A 19,127-nucleotide genomic window follows, 5' to 3' on the forward strand; every position below is an offset into this window, starting at 1 on the left:
TAAACCAGATTGGTCTCAAACTCACAAAAATCTGCCTGCCTCTGCCTCTCAAGTGCTGGGACAAGGTGTATGTGCCACCACACCTGGCTAGGAATATTGTTTGTCATTAAAGAAATGAAACACTGTTGATGTGCTGCAAGACACATGAATCATGGGGGCCAGATGAACAGATTGTTTGTGATGGTGCACACTGGTAGACAAATGCTGAAGAGAGTTCAGGAGCCGGGGAATCTGAGCTCCATCTGGGCTACACAGAAAGAATAAAGGAAAGAAAGAAAGAGGGCTGGAGGCCGGGCGGTGGTGGCGCACGCCTTTAATCCCAGCACTTGGGAGGCAGAGGCAGGCGGATCTCTGGGAGTTCGAGACCAGCCTGGTCTACAAGAGCTAGTTCCAGGACAGGCTCCAAAACCACAGAGAAACCCTGTCTCGAAAAACCAAAAAAAAAAAAAAAAAAAAAAAAAAAAAAAAAGAAAGAGGGCTGGAAAGATGGCTCAGTGGTTAAGAGCATTTGCTCCTTACAGAAGACCTGGGTTCAGTTCCCAGGCCCTGTGTGTGGCTCATCTGTAACTCCAGTTCCAGGGGATCTGATACCCTCTGCTGGCCTCCTCAGGCACTGCACACATGTTGTATACATACATACATGCAGGCAAAACATATGTACCCATAAGGGAAAGCTAAAAAATAAAGATTTATTAAGAAAAAGGAAGATGGGAGGATGGAAGAGAAAGAAAATACAAGAGAACGTGAGAAAAGAGGAAGAGTCACTAGAAGTAGAATGTTTGCTTTATTTGTTGTGAAAGGTGCGGAATAGGTGAATCCATGGAAACAGAAGGCAGATTAGTTACAGGAGGTAGTGGCAGGAAGAGGAGGGACATTTATTTAGTGTGTTGGAGGGTTCCTTTCTTGGGTGATTAAAATGTTCTGGAATTAGAAAGCAATGATGTTAATCAGCTATAACTATCTTACAGCCATTGTATACTTTAAATGTGTGATTTAATCTGAGGTTACATGGCAATTATGATGTTTTTTAAAAAAAGACAGTGTAATTAGCATCAGTGTTAACTAGGGGTCCAGAACAGCTCACACAGAATTCCTTTCCTGAAAAGTAGAATGCCTTCCTGAAAAGCCTGCAGACTTCAATTTTAGTCACAGATTCTTTGCATATCTAGTAGTCATGTTCCCATTTTTAGCATGTAGCAAACAAATTGTAGCTATTTTAGTCACTTCTCGGCCTTTCTACTAAGATCAAATGTAACTCTTTTAGGCTAGAGTGGAATGTTTAAGATTATCGTTCAACTAGGAGTAGCTGTGCACTCCTAATCCTAGCACTTGGGAGGGTGAGGCAAGCTGATCTCTGTGAGTTCAAGGCCAGCTCAGTTTACATAGCCAGTTCCAGGCCAGTGAGACCCTGATACAAATAATAAAGAGACATAGCCGGGCGGTGGTGGCGCACGCCTTTAATCCCAGCACTCGGGAGGCAGAGGCAGGCGGATCTCTGTGAGTTCGAGACCAGCCTGGTCTACAGAGCTAGTTCCAGGACAGGCTCCAAAGCCACAGAGAAACCCTGTCTCGAAAAAACCAAAAAAAAAAAAAAATAAAAAAAAAAATAAAGAGACATAAATAAATGGTACAGTTCGATAGTCTGTGATGGCGGCACACACTCCAGCGTCAGGCAGGAGGATTTCAAATTTGAGACAATGTGAGATACATAGCAAGATTCTGTTTAAAGTACAGTTAAGAACAAGATTATGGCTTTTGTACGCCAGACAATATATATTTTGTGGCCATATATTGTAAAGAAGTTTTTGTCGGGCTGAGCGGGCTGTACAATGGGCTTCCTTGAGAAGCTGTTCAACACATTTCTCAATCATTTAAAATGTCTCTCATTCACTGACACTTTCAGATTGTATCAATACTCTCGAGCACAAAGAAGAGCGCCTCTCTAAAAGAGCAAGGTAAAATAAAATAAATCAAATTCCCGTTAGTTTTCTTCCATGGGCTTTCTTGGGGGAGGGGAAGAGCGCAACAAGGCATCTGCAGCCTGGTGCAAAAACGCTCCCCGCAGAGAGCAAACGTTTCTCCGATTCCTCTCTTCTCCTAGTTTCTGCCGCAGCTCGCAGCATCCAAGAGGTGCGGGTGGCCCGATTCCCACGTCATTAGACAGCAAACCCGAGTAGCGAAAACCCTAGGGGCCAAGCAAGCGACCCCGGCACGGCCGAGCCTACCCGAGCCCCGCCCACCGCGCCCCTCGCCTCCGCGCGGTCTCCATGGAAACGCACCGTCCCTCCTCCCTCCCTTCTCAGCCTGGCAGCTCCCCTCCCACCCCTCCCCCCGCCTTGCGCAGCTGGGGGGGAGGGGGTGGGGCAGAGGGCGGGGACAGGATGCAGGGGAAGAGGAAATCGGCTGCGCGGCTCCCGTCGCTTATTGGCTGCCGCGTCCGGGCGCCAGAAGCCCCGCCTCCCCAGCGAGGGTCACGTGATCCCTTTCAAAGATGGCCGCCCTGTTGTTTTGATGAATAATACTTGGTGGGGCGAGGGGGTAAGAGTAGGGTTGGAGGGGTAGGAGGATTCACGCTCCCGGCGAGGGCTTCGCCAGTCCCGTCCCTCCCCTCCCCCCACCAGGGTTCTTGCGTGGAGGCGGGGCGAGCCTGGCCTGCTTTTTAGAGGGGCGGGGCTTCCCGGTCCTGCGCTGGGCTCTAGCTGGGCTGCCGTAGGGTCGCGGCGCCTCGGGGGCATCCAGTGTGCAGCGGAGCCGTTCCCGCCAGGGGCCAGGGGTGGGACCCGAAGCAGGGTCTGCGGGAGAGAAACGCAGCTGCCGCGTCACCGCCACGAAGACACGGCGCGCAGCGGGCACGAGCCGAGCTGGAGACCGTGCCGCCCGCTCTGGGTAACCTGGGAAGCTAGGGGAGTCCGTGGAGCCTGGAGAGGACCCCGTAGCTGCGGTCGTGGCCAGAGGAGGCGGCTCGGGGCGCTTGCAGCTGGAGGAGGTTGGGGCCATCTGAGCGACCGGAGCCAAGGCGATTCAGTGCCTCGTGTTCTTAGTTTTTAACCTCTGACTATGCAATTCTGAAACCTCCCCCATTGGGGGGGACCAGACAGCCCGCTAGATACCTTCCCGTCTCCTTTGCTCCCGCCCTGATCTCAAGAACTGAGGATCTCTTCCCTAACGCCTTTCACCATTAAGAGGAAAGCGATGGAGGAGCTGAGCGCTGACGAGGTAAGGAGGCTGGGGCGTGGGGGGCGGGGGGGCACCTTGAAAGGATTACTTGGCAACTCTTTGGAGCTTTGGACGGGGACGATTTTGCGCTAGTGGTGTCGGGCTTTTGGGATGGGGAGGCGACGGAGATGGCATTTTCAAGAATAATGAGATATTATGGGAGTAGTCCATTCATCATCAGGTTGGTTGTATTGTAAGAAGCCCTTGCTCTGCTTTGGGCTACGGTCTCGTCAGTATGTTTACTCAATCACTAAAATATTCCAGGGATAGAGAATGCAAGACTCCGGAGAGGGTCTCATGTTTTCTTCTCCTTTATTCTCTTTCCTTGTATCTTCATTCGGAACTCCACTTGCTTTTTTCTTTTAGGGTCTGAAGACAAGGAGAACATCTTGAAGGTGTTCGGTCTTTTTAAAAGGGTTTTCAAGAAAGAGGGCAAGATTTAGATCATGGTATACTGTGTATGCCTGTGTCTTTAGAGATTTAAAGAACACTTTTGTATAAAACCATAATATTTAATGGTTTTAAAAGGAAGTATTGGAAATCCCAGATACATGTGGCCATTTCATTGTATAAGTTGATAAGGTACCTTTGTGTTTGAGAGGTAGTTACAGATTCCTTGATATTTGACAAAGTGTATATCCTTTTTTTTTTTTTTTGGTTTTTCGAGACAGGGTTTCTCTGTGGTTTTGGAGCCTGTCCTGGAACTAGCTCTGTAGACCAGGCTGGTCTCGAACTCACAGAGATCCACCTGCCTCTGCCTCCCAAGTGCTGGGATTAAAGGCGTGCGCCACCACCGCCCGGCTTCAAAGTGTATATCCTTAATAGTTTAAAAGATTCCAGTTAAATCGTAGTAATTTTAACAGACTACTAATGACTGCTGGTCTGCTATTTTACTTTTTTTTTTTTTTTAACTCCCTTCCACCTTAAACTTGGGTTGTGCTGTGTATGATTGTCAGAAAAGCAGTGGCAGTTAGGGCACAAGGAATTTCCTGTGAGGTTGACTTTTCCCATCTTTCTACAAATTGAAGGCCTTCTTTTCAAGACCCCCACTGGTTTAATTTCTTCCACTGCTTCATGTAAACTTCCCCTGCAGTATATGAAAGTAGTCATCTGTCATCAGGTTGGTTGGAAGAGGTTCTTGCTCACTTTTGGCCATTGTCTCCTCATGTTTATTTAGTCACTAAAATTCTCCAGGGATGGAGTCTGCACATGGGTGGGTGAAGGGTCAGGTGGGAAAAGAAACAATTTTTAGGATTGTGATACTTTAGTTGTTAAGTCATTTTGTGTCAACTAACTTGGTTTTCCTCAACTACAGCAGGAGTGTAATCTTAAATCAGAAAAGTCTTGAGCAGTTTCAGGAAATACTGCCTTGGAAATATCTGGTATTTTAAGTTTTTAAAAGTATTCCTCGATTTTTCTTTAACTTTAAAAATACACAATCTGTGATTTTCAGTAATCTTTTACTTCCAGAAAGTACTGTTTTTTTCTTCTGACCTCTAAATAGTTTGTGTTTTAGAGGCCTTTACAGAGTTGAGTTTTTACTAATTTTTTTCAAACCATAAAGTATACAGACTGGCCACAGATACTGTGTCAAAGGTGTCTTTTCATTTTGCTTAGTTCTTGAGATGGTGTAACTCTCTTAGTGACCCTGAAAGGAATACATATAATCTTTGTGGAAGAAAATTTTCAAGGTCAACAGGACACTAAAACATTTATGAAAAATTAAATTCACCAGTGCAGGATTAGTATAAAGTTTATGTCAGCAAATTAGTTGGCCTGACCACAATGGTGGTATAATAAGTGGTCTTTTTTTTTTTTTGAACTTGCTGCTCTTTTTTTTTTTTTTTAAATATTTATTTATTTGTTATGTATACAATATTCTGTCTGTATGTCTGAAGGCCAGAAGAGGGCACCAGACCTCATTACAGATGGTTGTGAGCCACCATGTGGTTGCTGGGAATTGAACTCAGGACCTTTGGAAGAACAGGCAATGCTCTTAACCTCTGAGCCATCTCTCCAGCCCCAATAAGTGGTCTTTTTTTCCCCTCATTAGAAGCTAGACCAGAATCTCTTTAAAGTTTTTTTTTTTTTTTTTCCTTCTTCTTTTTCTCTTCTTTGCATCTAACTGGATAGCCCTGACTGGCTTCCAACTCACAGAGATATCCCTGCCTCTGCTTTGAATGCTGGGAATTAAGTTGTGTACCAACTTGCCTAGCTTTAATCCAGTTTCTTTAATACTGGGTTACGTACATTTCTCAACAGATAAGTTTCCAAAGTTTTTTTTGCCTTTGTATTGTTACTTTGTTAGTAGAAACCTGTATCACAGATATTGCAGGTGATGTTGATTTGGTTAAAAGATAACACACGTGTGTTATTGACTGTTGAAGGATAGCTTCAGAATTAAAGCAGTCATGCCAGTGATTCCCTCATCTTAAGTTAGGAAACTGGGTTAAATCAGAGTTTCATATTTTAACAAAATGAGAATATTTGTGAATATTTTTACAATACAGGCTAGAAGAATAAAAACTGGTTTAACCAGACTAGGTCCCTTTCTCATAGGTCACCTTGGATTCTCTTCTGTTTTCTGTGTATTTGAAAGAGTTGTTGGCCTGCATTGCTGGGTGTTATTTATGCAGTGCTCTACAGTGAGCTCTGCTCTGCAGAGCAGACAGGGACTTTACCCTCCTTACATTCCACAGCATCATCGTTTGCATTATGTTCCTGCTACTCATGTGTTGTTCTTTTTCTTTTTTTTTGTTTTTTGTTTTTGTTTTTGTTTTTAGAGACAGGGTTTCTCTGTAGCTTTGGAGCCAGCCTGTCCTGGAACTCCCTTTGTAGACCAGGCTGGCCTCGAACTCACAGAGATCCGCCTGCCTCTGCCTCCCGAGTGCTGGGATTAAAGGCGTGCGCCACCACCGCCCGACTCACGTGTTGTTCTTGTGGACCAAGTCAGTGCTGCAAGAAGGGCAGGCATTTTCAGCTGCTTTTCAGCAGTGGTGATGAAATTGCCTTGAAATGATTTGTACCTTTTCTCCCCTTTTTCTCTTGTAAATCTTTCTGACCTACTTCTGAGAGATGGTTGCCTGGGACTTAGGGTGTGGTCCAGGTTTAGAAGAGTTAAGTGTTATTCCCAAGTGTAGCACATATGACCTTGGAGTTTTCTTTATTTTTTTTCTTTATTTTATAAAATCATATTTATCAGTTTTTACTTATTTATTTGTTTGTTTGTTTGTTTGTTTTGAGATAGGGTTTCTCTGTAGCTTGGAACTTCTCTTCCTGGAACTAGCTTTTGTAGACCAGGCTGGCCTTGAATTCAGAGATCTGTGTGTGTCTCTGCCTCCCAACGGCTGGGATTAAAGGTTTAAAGGTGTATGCCAAGACCGCCCCATGGATTTTTCTTTATTTTTATCCAGTGAAGTAGGAACCAGTTTGTATATTTTATAGGTGAGGAAACAGATTTAGGTTAAATAACTTGGCAAAAGAGACCTGGTTTAGAAGTCACATGGTTAGAATTCAAACTCCAGGCTCCTGATTCCCAAGCCCCTTTATTACATTTCACTGCTTACCAGTTGGCCATTGACTGATCACAGCATCTGTATAAATATTCTATTACCATTATCTCGCTGACACTCCTAGTTTCTGTAAAGCGGTGTTTTTTGTGAGTACATTTATAATGTGGTCTGGTCCTTTTGGAATTGACTGATTGGCAGTAATGTTCCCTCACCAATTCTCCCTAACCCAGCCTCAAATGGTTCACTCCATAAGTTAGGAGGTTTTGTTGGGGGATGGAGATAGGAACCTAAAATGTACAATATATAGGGGCTGGAGAGATGACTTAGTAGCTAAAAGCACTTGTTCTTGGAGAGGACCCAGGTTCAGTTCCCACCAGCCACATGGTGGCTTTCAGACATCTGTATCTCCAGTCCCAGGGGGTCTGGTGTCGTCCTCTTCTGACTTCTCCAGGCACCAGGCACATATGTGGTCATACAAACATATGCACACAAAATACTCATACACATAAAATAAAACATAAAATTTATTTTAATGTACAGTGTAGTTGTGTGATGTCACTTGCACATGAGACACTCAGAATAGGAAGAAGGGACGCCCTGTGGAATGAGGTCTTAATTAAGACATTAGAAAAAGGTTATGTTGTGTTTTTGCCCCTGAAGGGTACTGGGAGTTGGGTGTGAGGGACAGGGGCTCTGAAAACAACACCAAGTCATGGCGCTGGGGTGTGGGAATTGTTTGCTGGTGGCACTGGCTGTCATCAGCCTTGGAGAGCTGTCTGAAAGTTTCAGCTCTCTGTGAGACTGTGATCTCTCCCCTGCAGGGTGTTAAGGCTTTAAGATGACTGGTAGGAGGCTGTTGTTAACCATGTGTCAGGTGGTAGAGCTCCATGGGCTGGAGATATTGACAGTGAGAAGTGGGGGCAGGCACACCAGGCATTGATGGTGAGACGTGGGGGCAGGCACACCAGGCATTGATGGGGAGACATGGTGAGCAGGCACACCAGGAATAAATACTGAGGTCTGCTTTTTCCCCTTCTTTTCTTCTTTCCTTCTTGTTTGAAATGAGATCTCACTGTCCATAGCCCTGACTGCTGCCCTAGCACCCTCTGTGGTCCACGCTGGCCGCAGCCTTGCAGATTTCTCCTGCTTCTGCCTCCCAGGGCTGGGGTGTGCTCTCATGGCCCATGCTAGAACCATGATAGAATGCTTCACTAACTTCATCCAGTTCCAACACCAGCTGTGAAGGGGAGGGGGATGGAGACTCAAACCCTTGGTTCTAACTAGGAGCAGGGTTGATTGGGCTTGGACACGGACAGGCTTTAGAGAAGGCAAGGTGAGTTCTTTGAGATTGTTGAAAGCGTTGTTAGCCTGGTGGTACAATTCCACTGGGAGGGTGCTGGTCCAGCATTCCTGAATCCCTGGATTCCATTCATAGCACTGTATATAACCAGATATGGCGGTGCATTCTTTTTTTTTTTTTTTCAAGACAGGGTTTCTCTGTAGCTTTTTTGGTTCTTGTCCTGGAACTAGCTCTTGTAGACCAGGCTGGACTCGAACTCACAGAGATCCGCCTGCCTCTGCCTCCCGAGTGCTGGGATTAAAGGCGTGCGCCACCATCGCCCGGCATGGCGGTGCATTCCTGTATTTGAGAGTTTGGGACACAGAGAAGGGTAAGAAGTTAGAGTTTGTCTTCTGCTACATAAGAGTACAAAGCTGGCCTGGAACACATGAAGCTTGTATCAAAGATACCCAATAAATAGATGCGTTCACCTGGTGTCTCCCACCTGACCTGTATACTCTTAATGCATCAGCCCCTCTTTTTCTTTCTTTCTTACCCAGAGATACATATTTATTTATTTTGAGGCAGGTTTTCCCTGTGTAGCCCTGGCTGTCGTCCCACTGGAGACCAGGCTGGCCACGAACTCAGTGATCCACCTGCCTCTGCTTCCTGAGTGCTGGGATTAAAGTCGTGCACCACCAGTGCCTGGCCGTTTATTTTATTTTTAAGTGTGTGTGTGTGTGTGTGAGTGTGCATACGTACGTGCATGTGAGAGAGAGAGTGCGCTACTTGTACATGCAGTTGCCTTCAGAGACGAGACAGATCTTCCTGGACTTGGATTACAGATGGTCGATTGTGAGACTTCTGATGTGGGTACTAGGAGCCAAACTCAGGTCTTCTGCAAGAGCAGTGTTTGCTTCTCATTGTTGAATCATCCAGTCAGCCTTTTGCCTCTTCTTTTTTTTCTTCCATTGACAGGGTTTCTCTGTGTAACAGTCCTGGCTGTCTTAGAATTCGCTCTGTAGTCCAGGCAGGACTTAAACTCAGAAATCTGCCTGTTGCTGCCTTCCAAGTGTTGGGATTAAAGGCCCCACTGCCTGGCCCTTTGCCTTGGGCTAGGGCAGTGGTGGCCCACGCCTTCAAACCCAGCACGCGTGAGGCAGAGGCCTGCCTCTGTGAGTTCAAGGCCAGCCTGAACTACAAAGCGAGTTCCTGGACAGGCTTCATAGATACTGAGAAAAAAACAAAACAAAACAAAAAACAAAAAAACGCAAAACAAAAAAAGATAAAAATAAGAGGCCGGGCGGTGGTGACGCACACCTTTAATCCCAGCACTCGGGAGGCAGACGCAGGCGGATCTCTGTGAGTTCGAGGCCAGCCTGGTCTACAAGAGCTAGTTCCAGGACAGGAACTAAAAAAAGCTATGGAGAAACCCTGTCTCGAAAATCCAAAAAAGAAAAAAGAGAAAAAAAGAAAAGAGGAGACAGAATGATGATGGTGATCTTTGCTGTCACTTCAGAGTTCTTTGTGCTAAGCTCTGAACTCCCCTGACACCTTTGCTATTATCATCTCTATTTTACAGATAGGAAAATCAAGGTTAATAGAAATTAATTAGCTTGCCAAAAGGCATGTAAATAGGCGAGCACTCTACCAGTTGAACTACACATAGCTCTAAGGCATACAGCCAGTTTAATGTGGGATCTGGATGCCTCAGTCCCTTTTCTAAAGCACCATTAGAAACCTCCCTTTATGAGTTGGGAAGAGGGGCAGTGGAAACCAGGAGACTTTTATTCTCCAGTTGTTGTGGCTGAGAGTACAGGCCTCAGACAGCCCTGGATGCTGTGTGGCTTGAAGGCGGGAAGGCATCTGTAGTGGACTTAGTCGCGGTTTGCCCTTAACTTTGCTGCTATTCCTTGCTGTATGCCCAGTTCTACTGAGACCTGCTTCTAGGGATCTTCATTTCCCTCAAAGGAGGCAGACACATAGGCACAGCAGATGGTTTTTCATGATCATCCCTATAAAGGGAAATAAAGTAGCCCGAAAAGATAGAGAACACTGGGGTGGCTTTTGTGGTTTTTGTTTTATTATTTGTGTGCCGGAATGTAGATCTGCATAGGTGGTTGTGAGACATCATGTAGGTGTTAGGTGCTTTTAACCACTGAAGCCATCTCTCTAGCCCCAAAATGTTATTGTTATTATTATTATTATTATTATTATTATTTAAAGATAGGGTCTCAATATGTAGCTCTGTCAGGCCTGGAACTCTATGTAGACCAGTCTGGCCTCAAACTCACAGAGATCCACCTACCTCTGCTTGAGGTCCGGGATTAAAGTCAGTTATTCTCACAGTTGGCATTTTTGAAGGGAGAGAAGCTTTGCTGTGTAATCCAGGCTGGCCTCAAACTCCTGAGCTTAGAAGAGCATCAGCCTCCTGAGTAGCTGAGACTCTAGGCATGTGACACTGCCCTTGGCTTAGGAGAAGGTGTCTTGCGTCTGTGCGTGTGTGTGCATGCATGCATGCCTATGTGAAGACCAGAGGAGTCTTTTCGCTTGCTGGCCTCCTATTTTCTGAGATAGGCCTCCTCGTTTGTCTTAGTCATTGTTCTATTGCTGTGGAGAGACACCATGATCATGGCAGGACTTACAAAGGAAGTCATTTAGTAGAAGGCATTGGAGTTTCAGCGGCTTAGTCCATTATTATCATGGTGGGGAGCCTGGTGGCAGGCATGGAGTAGTTAAGTGCTGCTGTATCCTGATCTGCAGGCAGAGAAAAAGAAGATGCTGGGCCTAGTGTGGGCTTTTTGAAACCGCAAAGCGCTGTGATGCTCTTCTGCCAGCAAGGCTACTTCTTTATCCTTCTCAAATAATGCCACTTCCCAATAACAAAGCTTTTAACTATATGAACCCATAGAAGGAGTATTCCCTCGCCTCCACCTCCCACAAGTCTTCTCTGTATTGCACTGACTGTTCTGGAACTTACTCTGTAGACCAGGCTGGTCTGGAACTCAGAGATCCATCTGCCTCTGCTCCCAAGTGCTGGGATTAAAGAAGTGTGCCACTTGGGTCCTTGGGGTTTGCTGTGTGGTGGCCATAGTGGTGAGAGCTGGAGTGTTCTAGAGTTCTCCCCTGTGCGTGTCAGCCGGGATGCCTCCCTGTTACCACATGTTAGTATCTGGAGCTGGGACGCTTCTCACTGTGGCTAGTGTAATTATTCTCGACTAATTGGTGTGTGACACAGTCATTACCTGGCCGTGTGCAAATCTGGTTCTACCTGTTGATGTCGTCCCTTTGAGCACTAGACCTGCTAAGTTTGCTTGCCTTTTTGAGTGTCTTTAAAAAACAAACATGCTTTGGGTTGGGAAATGGCTCAGAGGCTAAAGTGCGCCTGCTCTGCAAGCTTGAGGAGAGAGAGTGAAGTCTGGAGCCCCTGGTGCCCACCCAGAAAGCTGCTATGGTGCTTGGGCCTTGACGCCAGCCTTGAACAGGGAGACGAGATCCCCGGACTGATGGCCAGCAAGTCAAGTGAATTGAGGAACACCAGGTTTAGTGGGAGACCCTGTCTCAAAAGCCAGGGCAATAGAAGCGACACCAGCAGCAGGCCTGTGGCCTCCGTATGGGGTACGCACCACATACAAGTTTATAGCACACACTGTGCTTTCACGTGCCACCGTCAGGGAGCGCTACTCTGTCTAAGGTGGGATGGAAATAGCACTAGGGTCTGGGTTTGCCATTGGAGTCCTGTCAGCAACTCTTCATTGTAAGGCGACAACCAAATATGTTATCAGCGTTAGAAGGGCAGAAAGAGACAGTTTCACAATATAGCCTTAGCTGGTCTGCAGCACACTCTATATATAGATCATGCTGGCTTTGAACTCACAGACGTCTGCCTGCCTCGGCCCCCAGTGTGCTGGGATTAACGTGTGCACTACCTACCACACCAGCCTCTAGGGCCTGCATCCGAAGGTCAGAGGCACCTCACACTGTTTAGAAAGAGACCTCAAAGCAAAGCGACCATGCATGACCTTGTTTTTGTGTCCTTTTTGCACAGGGTCTCACTGTGTCCCAGGCTGGCTGTGCACTCGGGCTATAGGCCGCTTGTGCCTGTCTGTTGACGGGGCATTTTGTTGTGGGTTCATGGGCAGCCTTAGGCGGCGCAGTTGCCCGTCTGCAGCAGTGAGACTTTTGCTCTTGTCCTTTTCTTTCTTGAGACAGGGTCTCACCATGTAGCCCTGCTTTTCCTGGAATTTGCTGTGTAGACCAGGCTGCTGGCCCTGCTTCGGAATGCACTTGTCTCAGCCCCCCCGGTGCTGGACTAATGATGTGCACCAGCATGTCCAGCTAACAGCTCGTAGTTTATGAAATTCTGTACATGGTTTAGACGATGGGGCTATTGCAGTGAACAAGTAGGAACCTTCTGCCCACGGAAGGCTTGCACTGTGTCTTAGGGTTTCTGTTGTGATGCAGGCAGGCAGGTAGGTGATAGGCAGGCAGGCAGGCTGAGCAAACAGCTTGAGGAGGGAAGGAAGGGCTTATTTCGTGTTACAGCTCTCAGGTCACACTGTCACCGAGAGAAGCCAGGGCAGGAATTGAAGGCAGGAACCTGGAGGCAGGAGCTGAAGCAGAAGCCATGGAGGAACAGCAGTTACTGGCTTGCTCACTAGCCTTCTTCCATAGCCCACCTGCCTAGGGGATGGTGCTGCTCACTGGGCTGAGCCCTCCCACATCAATTGTCAGTCAAGACACAGTTTTACAGACACCAGCACAGGCCCATCTGGTCTATGTAACCCCTCAATTGAGACTTTCCAAATGATAAGCTGTGTTAAGTTGACAATAAAAACTAGCTAGCACACATTTGGTATTATGTTATCAAAGAATCCTTTTTGTCTTCTGTGAAGAGGATAGATCAATAGGGAAATGGTGAATTCAGATAGGTTAGGAGGCTGTTGCAGAAGTCCCAGGGAGAGGCTGTGTGTGTGTGGGGGGGTAGCCGGTGGTGGTGGAGAATGTGAGTGAGTCAGACCGTCAGTGGTTTGGAGAACAGGCAGACTTGGGTGATGGGCTGGCTGGCTATGGGGTTCAGAGAGAAGTTGATGCTGGAGGAGTCAGCGCGCTACTCCGTCAATGGTGATGAAAGAGATACTGAAGCCAGGTGGCCGTTGATTTCTCTCTGACAGAAGTCTGCCAGGAGGCGAGGACTGGTGTGGCCACTCTGCTCATCAGGGTCCAGCCACTGTCTGGGGTTTGTTTCCCTGACTAAGACTTCGTCTCATGGCCGTGTGTGTCCGCCTGCATTTCGTCAGAGAGAGGAGAGGAGAAGGGCTTGGAAGAGGCACACATTGCAGAGCCTGAGCCCCCGGCACAGTTACTTGTTGGGAAGGCTGAGAAATAGTTTTCACTGGACAGCCACACGTTCAGCTGAAAGTTTTCATGTTAGGGACTTCTGTCTAGACCTTCCCAGATCTAAAACTGCACCCTCCCGAGGTAGACGGCCCCACATTAACTTTCAAGTCCAGGAACCTTAAATGAAAACACAAGTTCTCTCCTGCCACTACTCACGTATGCTGGAGTAGGGCTAGGGTGTAGGGAGTGCCTTGCTGGGAGAGGAAAGAATGTAGCTTGTGGGCATCCCCTTCCTGGCCTTTGACCATTGTCACCTCCTTCTAGGGCCTTGTGTGAGGGCTTACTTTTGTATCGGTGTGGATTTCTGACCTCCCAACCAGCAGCCCCTTTGGTCCCTCCGTGGCTCCTCCTTTCCCCAGTTGTCCTAGTTGGGGTTTCTGTTGTGTGATGAAACACCAGGACCAGAGAAACTTGGGGAGAAAAGGGGTTATCTAGTTTACACTTCTAGGTTCATCACTGAGGGAAGTCAGGGCAGGAACTCAAGCAGGAAGGAACCTGGAGGCAGTAGCTGGTACCATGGAGGCTGCTGCTTACTGTTGCTCCTCAGGACTCGCTCAGCCTGCCTGCTGCCTGCCTGCCTACTTTTTTCTGGTTTTTCAAGACAGGGTTTCTCTGTGTAACAGCCCTAGCTGTCCTGGAACTCATTCTGTAGAGTAGGCTGGCCTTTAACTCTCAGAGATCCTCCTGCCTCTGCCTCCGAAGTGCTCAGGTTAAAGGCGTGCGCCACCAGCACTTGTCTTCGGCCTTACAGAACCCAGGACCACCAGCTCAGGGTCGACCCCACTCACAATGGGCTGGGCCTTTCCTCATCAATCATTGATTAAGAAAATTCTCTGCAAATCTGCCTACACCCTGATTTTATGGAGGCATTTTCTCAACTGGGGTTCCCTCCTTTCTGATGCCTCTGGCCTGTGTCAAGTTGACATAACATTAGCTAGTATACTTCTCACTGTTTTGCTGGCCTGGACACTCTTCCTGAAATAGGGCAGTTTCTCCAGCTCCCGCCCTCTGAATGCTGACAAAGTTGTCTTTCTCCTGAGGAAACCTAAACCGTAGGCCTGGGGACTTCTTAGCAGTTCCATCAGATCCCTGCTTACTTCCTTTTATCCCTGGATGCTGGTGCCACATTCCCTACGGTGGCCTGAGGCCAGGAAATAATCAGATCTGAATTGTTCAGTGGCTGCCCTACAGCTGTAGGCTGTGTTGGCGTTTGAGCTGTTTGCTAAGATGTCATAGATTTAAACATTTTGCTTTACTTATTTTATGTGTTAGGGAGGGGCAGAGCATAGGGGCTTGGCGAATGTGTGGAGGTCAGAGACCCCTTGCTAGAGTTGGCTCTCTCTTGCCACCTTTTGGGACCCAGGGATCAAACTCAGGTTGATATGCTTGCAAGCAAGTGCTCTGCTTGTGGAGCAGTCTCAGTTCCCCAGATGTCCTAAGTTTTACCAGATGACTTACTGAAGCCTAAGGAGGGTCACCTGCTCTCCATTCTGCCACATCCATGCCCATGCTGACCCCAGTCAGGGTCATTAATATCTATTAGTAAGGTCAGTGACTTCCACTTCCCAAAATCCGGAAGGTAGTTAGGATGGAGATTTAGCAAATACAGCAGGATAATAATGGCCTAAGCAAGACAGAAGCTTAGCTGTTGATTCGTGTGTGTATGTGTGTGTGCTGTCTGTATGCTTGTAGGTGTGACTAGATGTGCATGCACATCTGTAAATGCCTCTGGAGAGGTCAAAATCAGATATCTTTATCATTTTTCATCATATTTTTTGAGATGGTCTTTCTGAACCTGGAGTTCACTGATTGACTAGGCTGCCTGGCCAGTGAACTCCAGGGATCATCTGCCTGTCTCTGCTCCCACCCTACACAATGGCCCAAAAATGCACTCCTTGAAAATCCAGTGCTGGGGCCCTGAACTTGGCAGGTACTTTAACAACTGAGCCATTTTCCCAACTTGTTTTTACAAATTGAACGTGTGTGTGTGTGTTTCTGTCTGTGTATTCTGCAGCACTAGTATGGAAGTCAGAGGACAGCTTCTGTGGAGTGGTTCCCTTTTTTACCTTTATGTGGGTTCCGGGCCATGAACTCAGGTTGTCAGACCTAACATGGCAGTTGCCTAGGGAAAGATGTAGAGTGGACTTGGCAGTGTGGTTGTCATGAGACCTTGGTAGGACCGGTTGTGCTGCTGCCTAAGTTAGAAGAGAATGGGGAGAGTGAGCTTGGAAGTGAGGTGTAGGCCCTGGGAAGCCCCCTGTACGTAGTGGTGGAAGCCATAAGTTTAAATGAGAAGAAGAAAAGTTTGGAGAGCAGGTTCTTTTAAATTTTATTTTTCCCTATTCTGATCACTATTTTTATTAGAAAGCTAAAATGGGGATAGGATGGTGGAGGCTGGAGAGATGGCTCATTGGTTAAGAGCACTGCCCCCAGAGGGCAGGAATTTAATCCCCAGCACCCACATAGCAGCTCACAACCATCTGTAATTTCAGTTCCAGGGGATATGGCGCCCCCTTTTGGCCTCTGCAGGCACTGCAAACGTATGGTGCACAAACATAAATGCACACATGCAGATAAAAACACTTATACACATAAATCAGAAAGAAAATTAAGCTTGGGTTATTTATTCAGTAGTTATTTGTATACATTTGTATGTTTGTATAGTCTGATGCTTTGGGCCTGAGTCCCATATGTAAATTGTGAATCAGTCTAGAGAACACTGGATCATACTGTAGTTTTTCTTTTGGTTTTTAGAGGCAGTGCTTTCTTTACTCTGTAGCCTTGATTTGTTCAGAACTCTCTATGTAGACCAGCCTGGCTTTGAACTTGTGGCTCTTATTGCAAGCATATGTATGAGCTTAGAAAAGTCAGCTCTGGTGGTTCATACTTGTAATTCCAGCTCTTAGGAGGTGAGGCTCCAGTAATATCCATCCTGGTGCCATACAGTAAGTATATACCATATATAATATATGTAGTTCCAGCTTCTCAGGGGTCACATTGCGACTTCCAGCTCCTCCATTCTGGGCTGTATAGTGAGTTCCACCCCGTCCTGGGCTGTATAGTGAGTTCCCGCCCCTCCATCCTGAGCCGCATAGTGAGTTGCCGCCAGTCCTGGGCTACCTGTGTCCTTGTCTCAAAAGAACAACAGATTAAAAAAGAAACTGATGACAAACGTGCAAATGATGAAAGATCTGGTTATTATTATCCAGTTTAACGTTAACAAATACATGTCAGGTGCCTTCTCAGGGGCATACTGAGGTCGGGGATGAGAGAGGCCTGGTCCTCCAGTGAGCTAGCACTCCTGTCCGGGCACAGGAGCAAACATCTGGAGTTGATGTGCTAAGTAGATGGGAAGAGCGTACTGTGGGTGTGTGGAGCAGTTTATTCCAATGGGAGGGAGGTCTGAGGGTGTGCAGAATAGGCCAAGGAGGATGGAGACTTCACTATGTCCTCTGGGCAAACTGTTCATTGTTCTGGAATTGTTTCTAGGAGTAGATCTGGGATGCTGTTTTTGTTTCTGAGGCAGTTGTTTATGTAACTTATGTTATGTATACACCTGTTCTCACTTGTAGCCCAGGCTGCCTTCAGGTGGGTGCCGCAGTCTTCAAGTGTTGATTGCACGCGTGTACCATCATGCTCGACTCGGAAAGGTTTTACAGTGTGATTATGAGGCACAGGTGAACGATTAACCTCAACTCACTGTCCCATACTGCCAATCAGCAAGGGCAGCCTCAGCTGCGGGGAGGGCTTGGGACGAAAAGGAAAAGGCATCTCATTCACGATTAGTTTCCTGTCCCAATACCGGTCACTCCGCCTTGAATGGCCTATTCACTGATGTGGCTCCACAGGAACATAGACTCCCAGCTCATGCTCATTTTTAGCCCCTTTGTCTAGTTTTAAGCACAGGGCTGGGCACAAAGTGGCCCAGGACAAATGTTTGTTTGAGTGCATGGGTGGACAGAACAAGACAGTGTGTCTCTTTGTGACCCCAGTTCTTGCCTTGTGTTAGTGCCTTTTGTTTTGGGTTTATTGCTACATTAAGGTGCTATGGGTTTGTTGAGGGGATGCTTAGAAGAAACCCTTTCATCAGAGTTGTGATTCCGATCAGATACACCTGTGTTTCCTTAGGACTGGCTGTTTGGGTGAGCCTCTCCCCGTGTGTGGGTGACTGGGGCTCTGGCTCCTGGCGTTGTTCTTCCGCTCGCTGGGGTCTGTGCAGTGTGGCACTGTCTTTCCTGAAGGTTGACTTGTAAACATTTGATCATGTTGGTCCTCACCCAACTTCTAACAAACCTTGGGTTTGAAGTAAAGCCATCGGCAGTACTGGCCATGATGTAGTAGGCTTTTAGCAAACTGATCCTGTTTATGTGAGGTTGGTTGTTATGGCTGAGGATTAAAGCCACAGCTTTGCTTGCATCGGGTAAGTTCTTTATTACTGCACTACATCTCCAGCCTCCTCTCACCACTTTTACAGTTTACAAACTGTCACGATGTAGCTAGGCTAGCCTCTGTCTCCTGCCTTAGCCCCCTGACTAAGATTACAGAAGTGTGTGCCTCGCACGAAGGCCCAGTGTCGTACACCTCATTTCTCCTGTTTGTTTGTTTCTTTATTTAATGTGCACTGGTGTTTTGCTTGTGTAAGAATGTCGGGTCCCTGGGAACTGTAGTTACAGACAGTTGTGAGCTGCCATGTGGGTGCTGGGAACTGAACCCGGGTCCCGGAAGAATACTCAGTGCTCTTAACTGCTGAGTTATCTCTTCAGCCCCTATGTCTCCAATCTTAGTAAAAGTTTTGCATTTTATCATGTACAATACTATTTTGATCCTGTCTTTAAAATTTTTTTTTTCTTTTTTTGAGACAGGGTTTCTCTGTGTAACTACCCTGGCTGTTCTGGAACTCAAAGAGATCCACCTGCCTCTGCCTTGTAAGTGCTGGGATTACAGGCGTGTGCCACCACTGCCCAACAAGATCTGTTTTTTATATGGATGTATTGCCTTCACGTATATATGCACACTGCTTGCGTACCTGGTGCCCATGGAGACCAGAGGAGAGCGTCAGATTCCCTGGAACTGGAGTTAGAGACACTTGTGAGCTGCCATGTGGGTTCTTGAATCCTGGTCTTCTGAAAGAGCAGCAAGTGATCTTAACTGCTCAACTGTCTCTCTATCTTGTTTTCATGAAATATGAATTATACATGAGGCCATAACTTACATGAAATGTCTTTTAAAACTATAATCCTGCTGGGCGGTGATGGTGCACACCTTTAATCCAAGCACTTGGGAAGCAGAGGCAGGGGGATCTCTGTGAGTTTGAGGCCAGACTGGTCTACAAAGCAAGTTCCAGGAGAACCAGCACTACACAGAGATACATTGTCTCAAAACCCAAAACCAAACAAGAAAAAAAAGAGGTGTGTTTGTATGTGTGTGTTTGTGTGTGTGTATGTGTGTGTAAAATCTTGGACCAGATAGCTTTGCAATAAAGAGCACTGACTGCTCTTTCAGAATACTCAGATTGGATTCCTAGAACCCACGTGATGGAGCTCACAACTCTCTGCAACTCCAGTACCAAGGAATCTGACCCCCTCTTCTGACCTCTGATGGAAGCAGGCACACAGGTGGTGCACAGACATACAGGCAGGCAAAATACCCATACAATCTATACACACACACACACACACATTTGTCTTATAGTATTAGTGTTTTTTTGTTTTTTGTTTTTT

General features: G+C 46.8%; 1 protein-coding gene across 2 annotated transcripts in view; it reads left to right on the top strand.

Annotated features, from left to right (window-relative positions):
- The first annotated feature begins 2,486 nt into the window (after window positions 1-2,486).
- Ube4b (ubiquitination factor E4B) overlaps window positions 2,487-19,127 on the top strand; it is a 103,636-nt gene continuing 86,995 nt past the window's right edge. For both annotated transcript variants that reach the window (XM_057784102.1, XM_057784103.1), the window contains exon 1: window positions 2,487-3,216. In XM_057784102.1, coding sequence (XP_057640085.1) covers window positions 3,193-3,216 — 24 coding nt within the window. In that variant the 5' untranslated portion in view covers window positions 2,487-3,192. The remainder of the gene's footprint in view (window positions 3,217-19,127) is intronic.

This window comes from Chionomys nivalis, chromosome 11, assembly GCF_950005125.1.
Source record: "Chionomys nivalis chromosome 11, mChiNiv1.1, whole genome shotgun sequence".
NCBI classification, from domain to species: Eukaryota; Metazoa; Chordata; class Mammalia; order Rodentia; family Cricetidae; genus Chionomys; species Chionomys nivalis.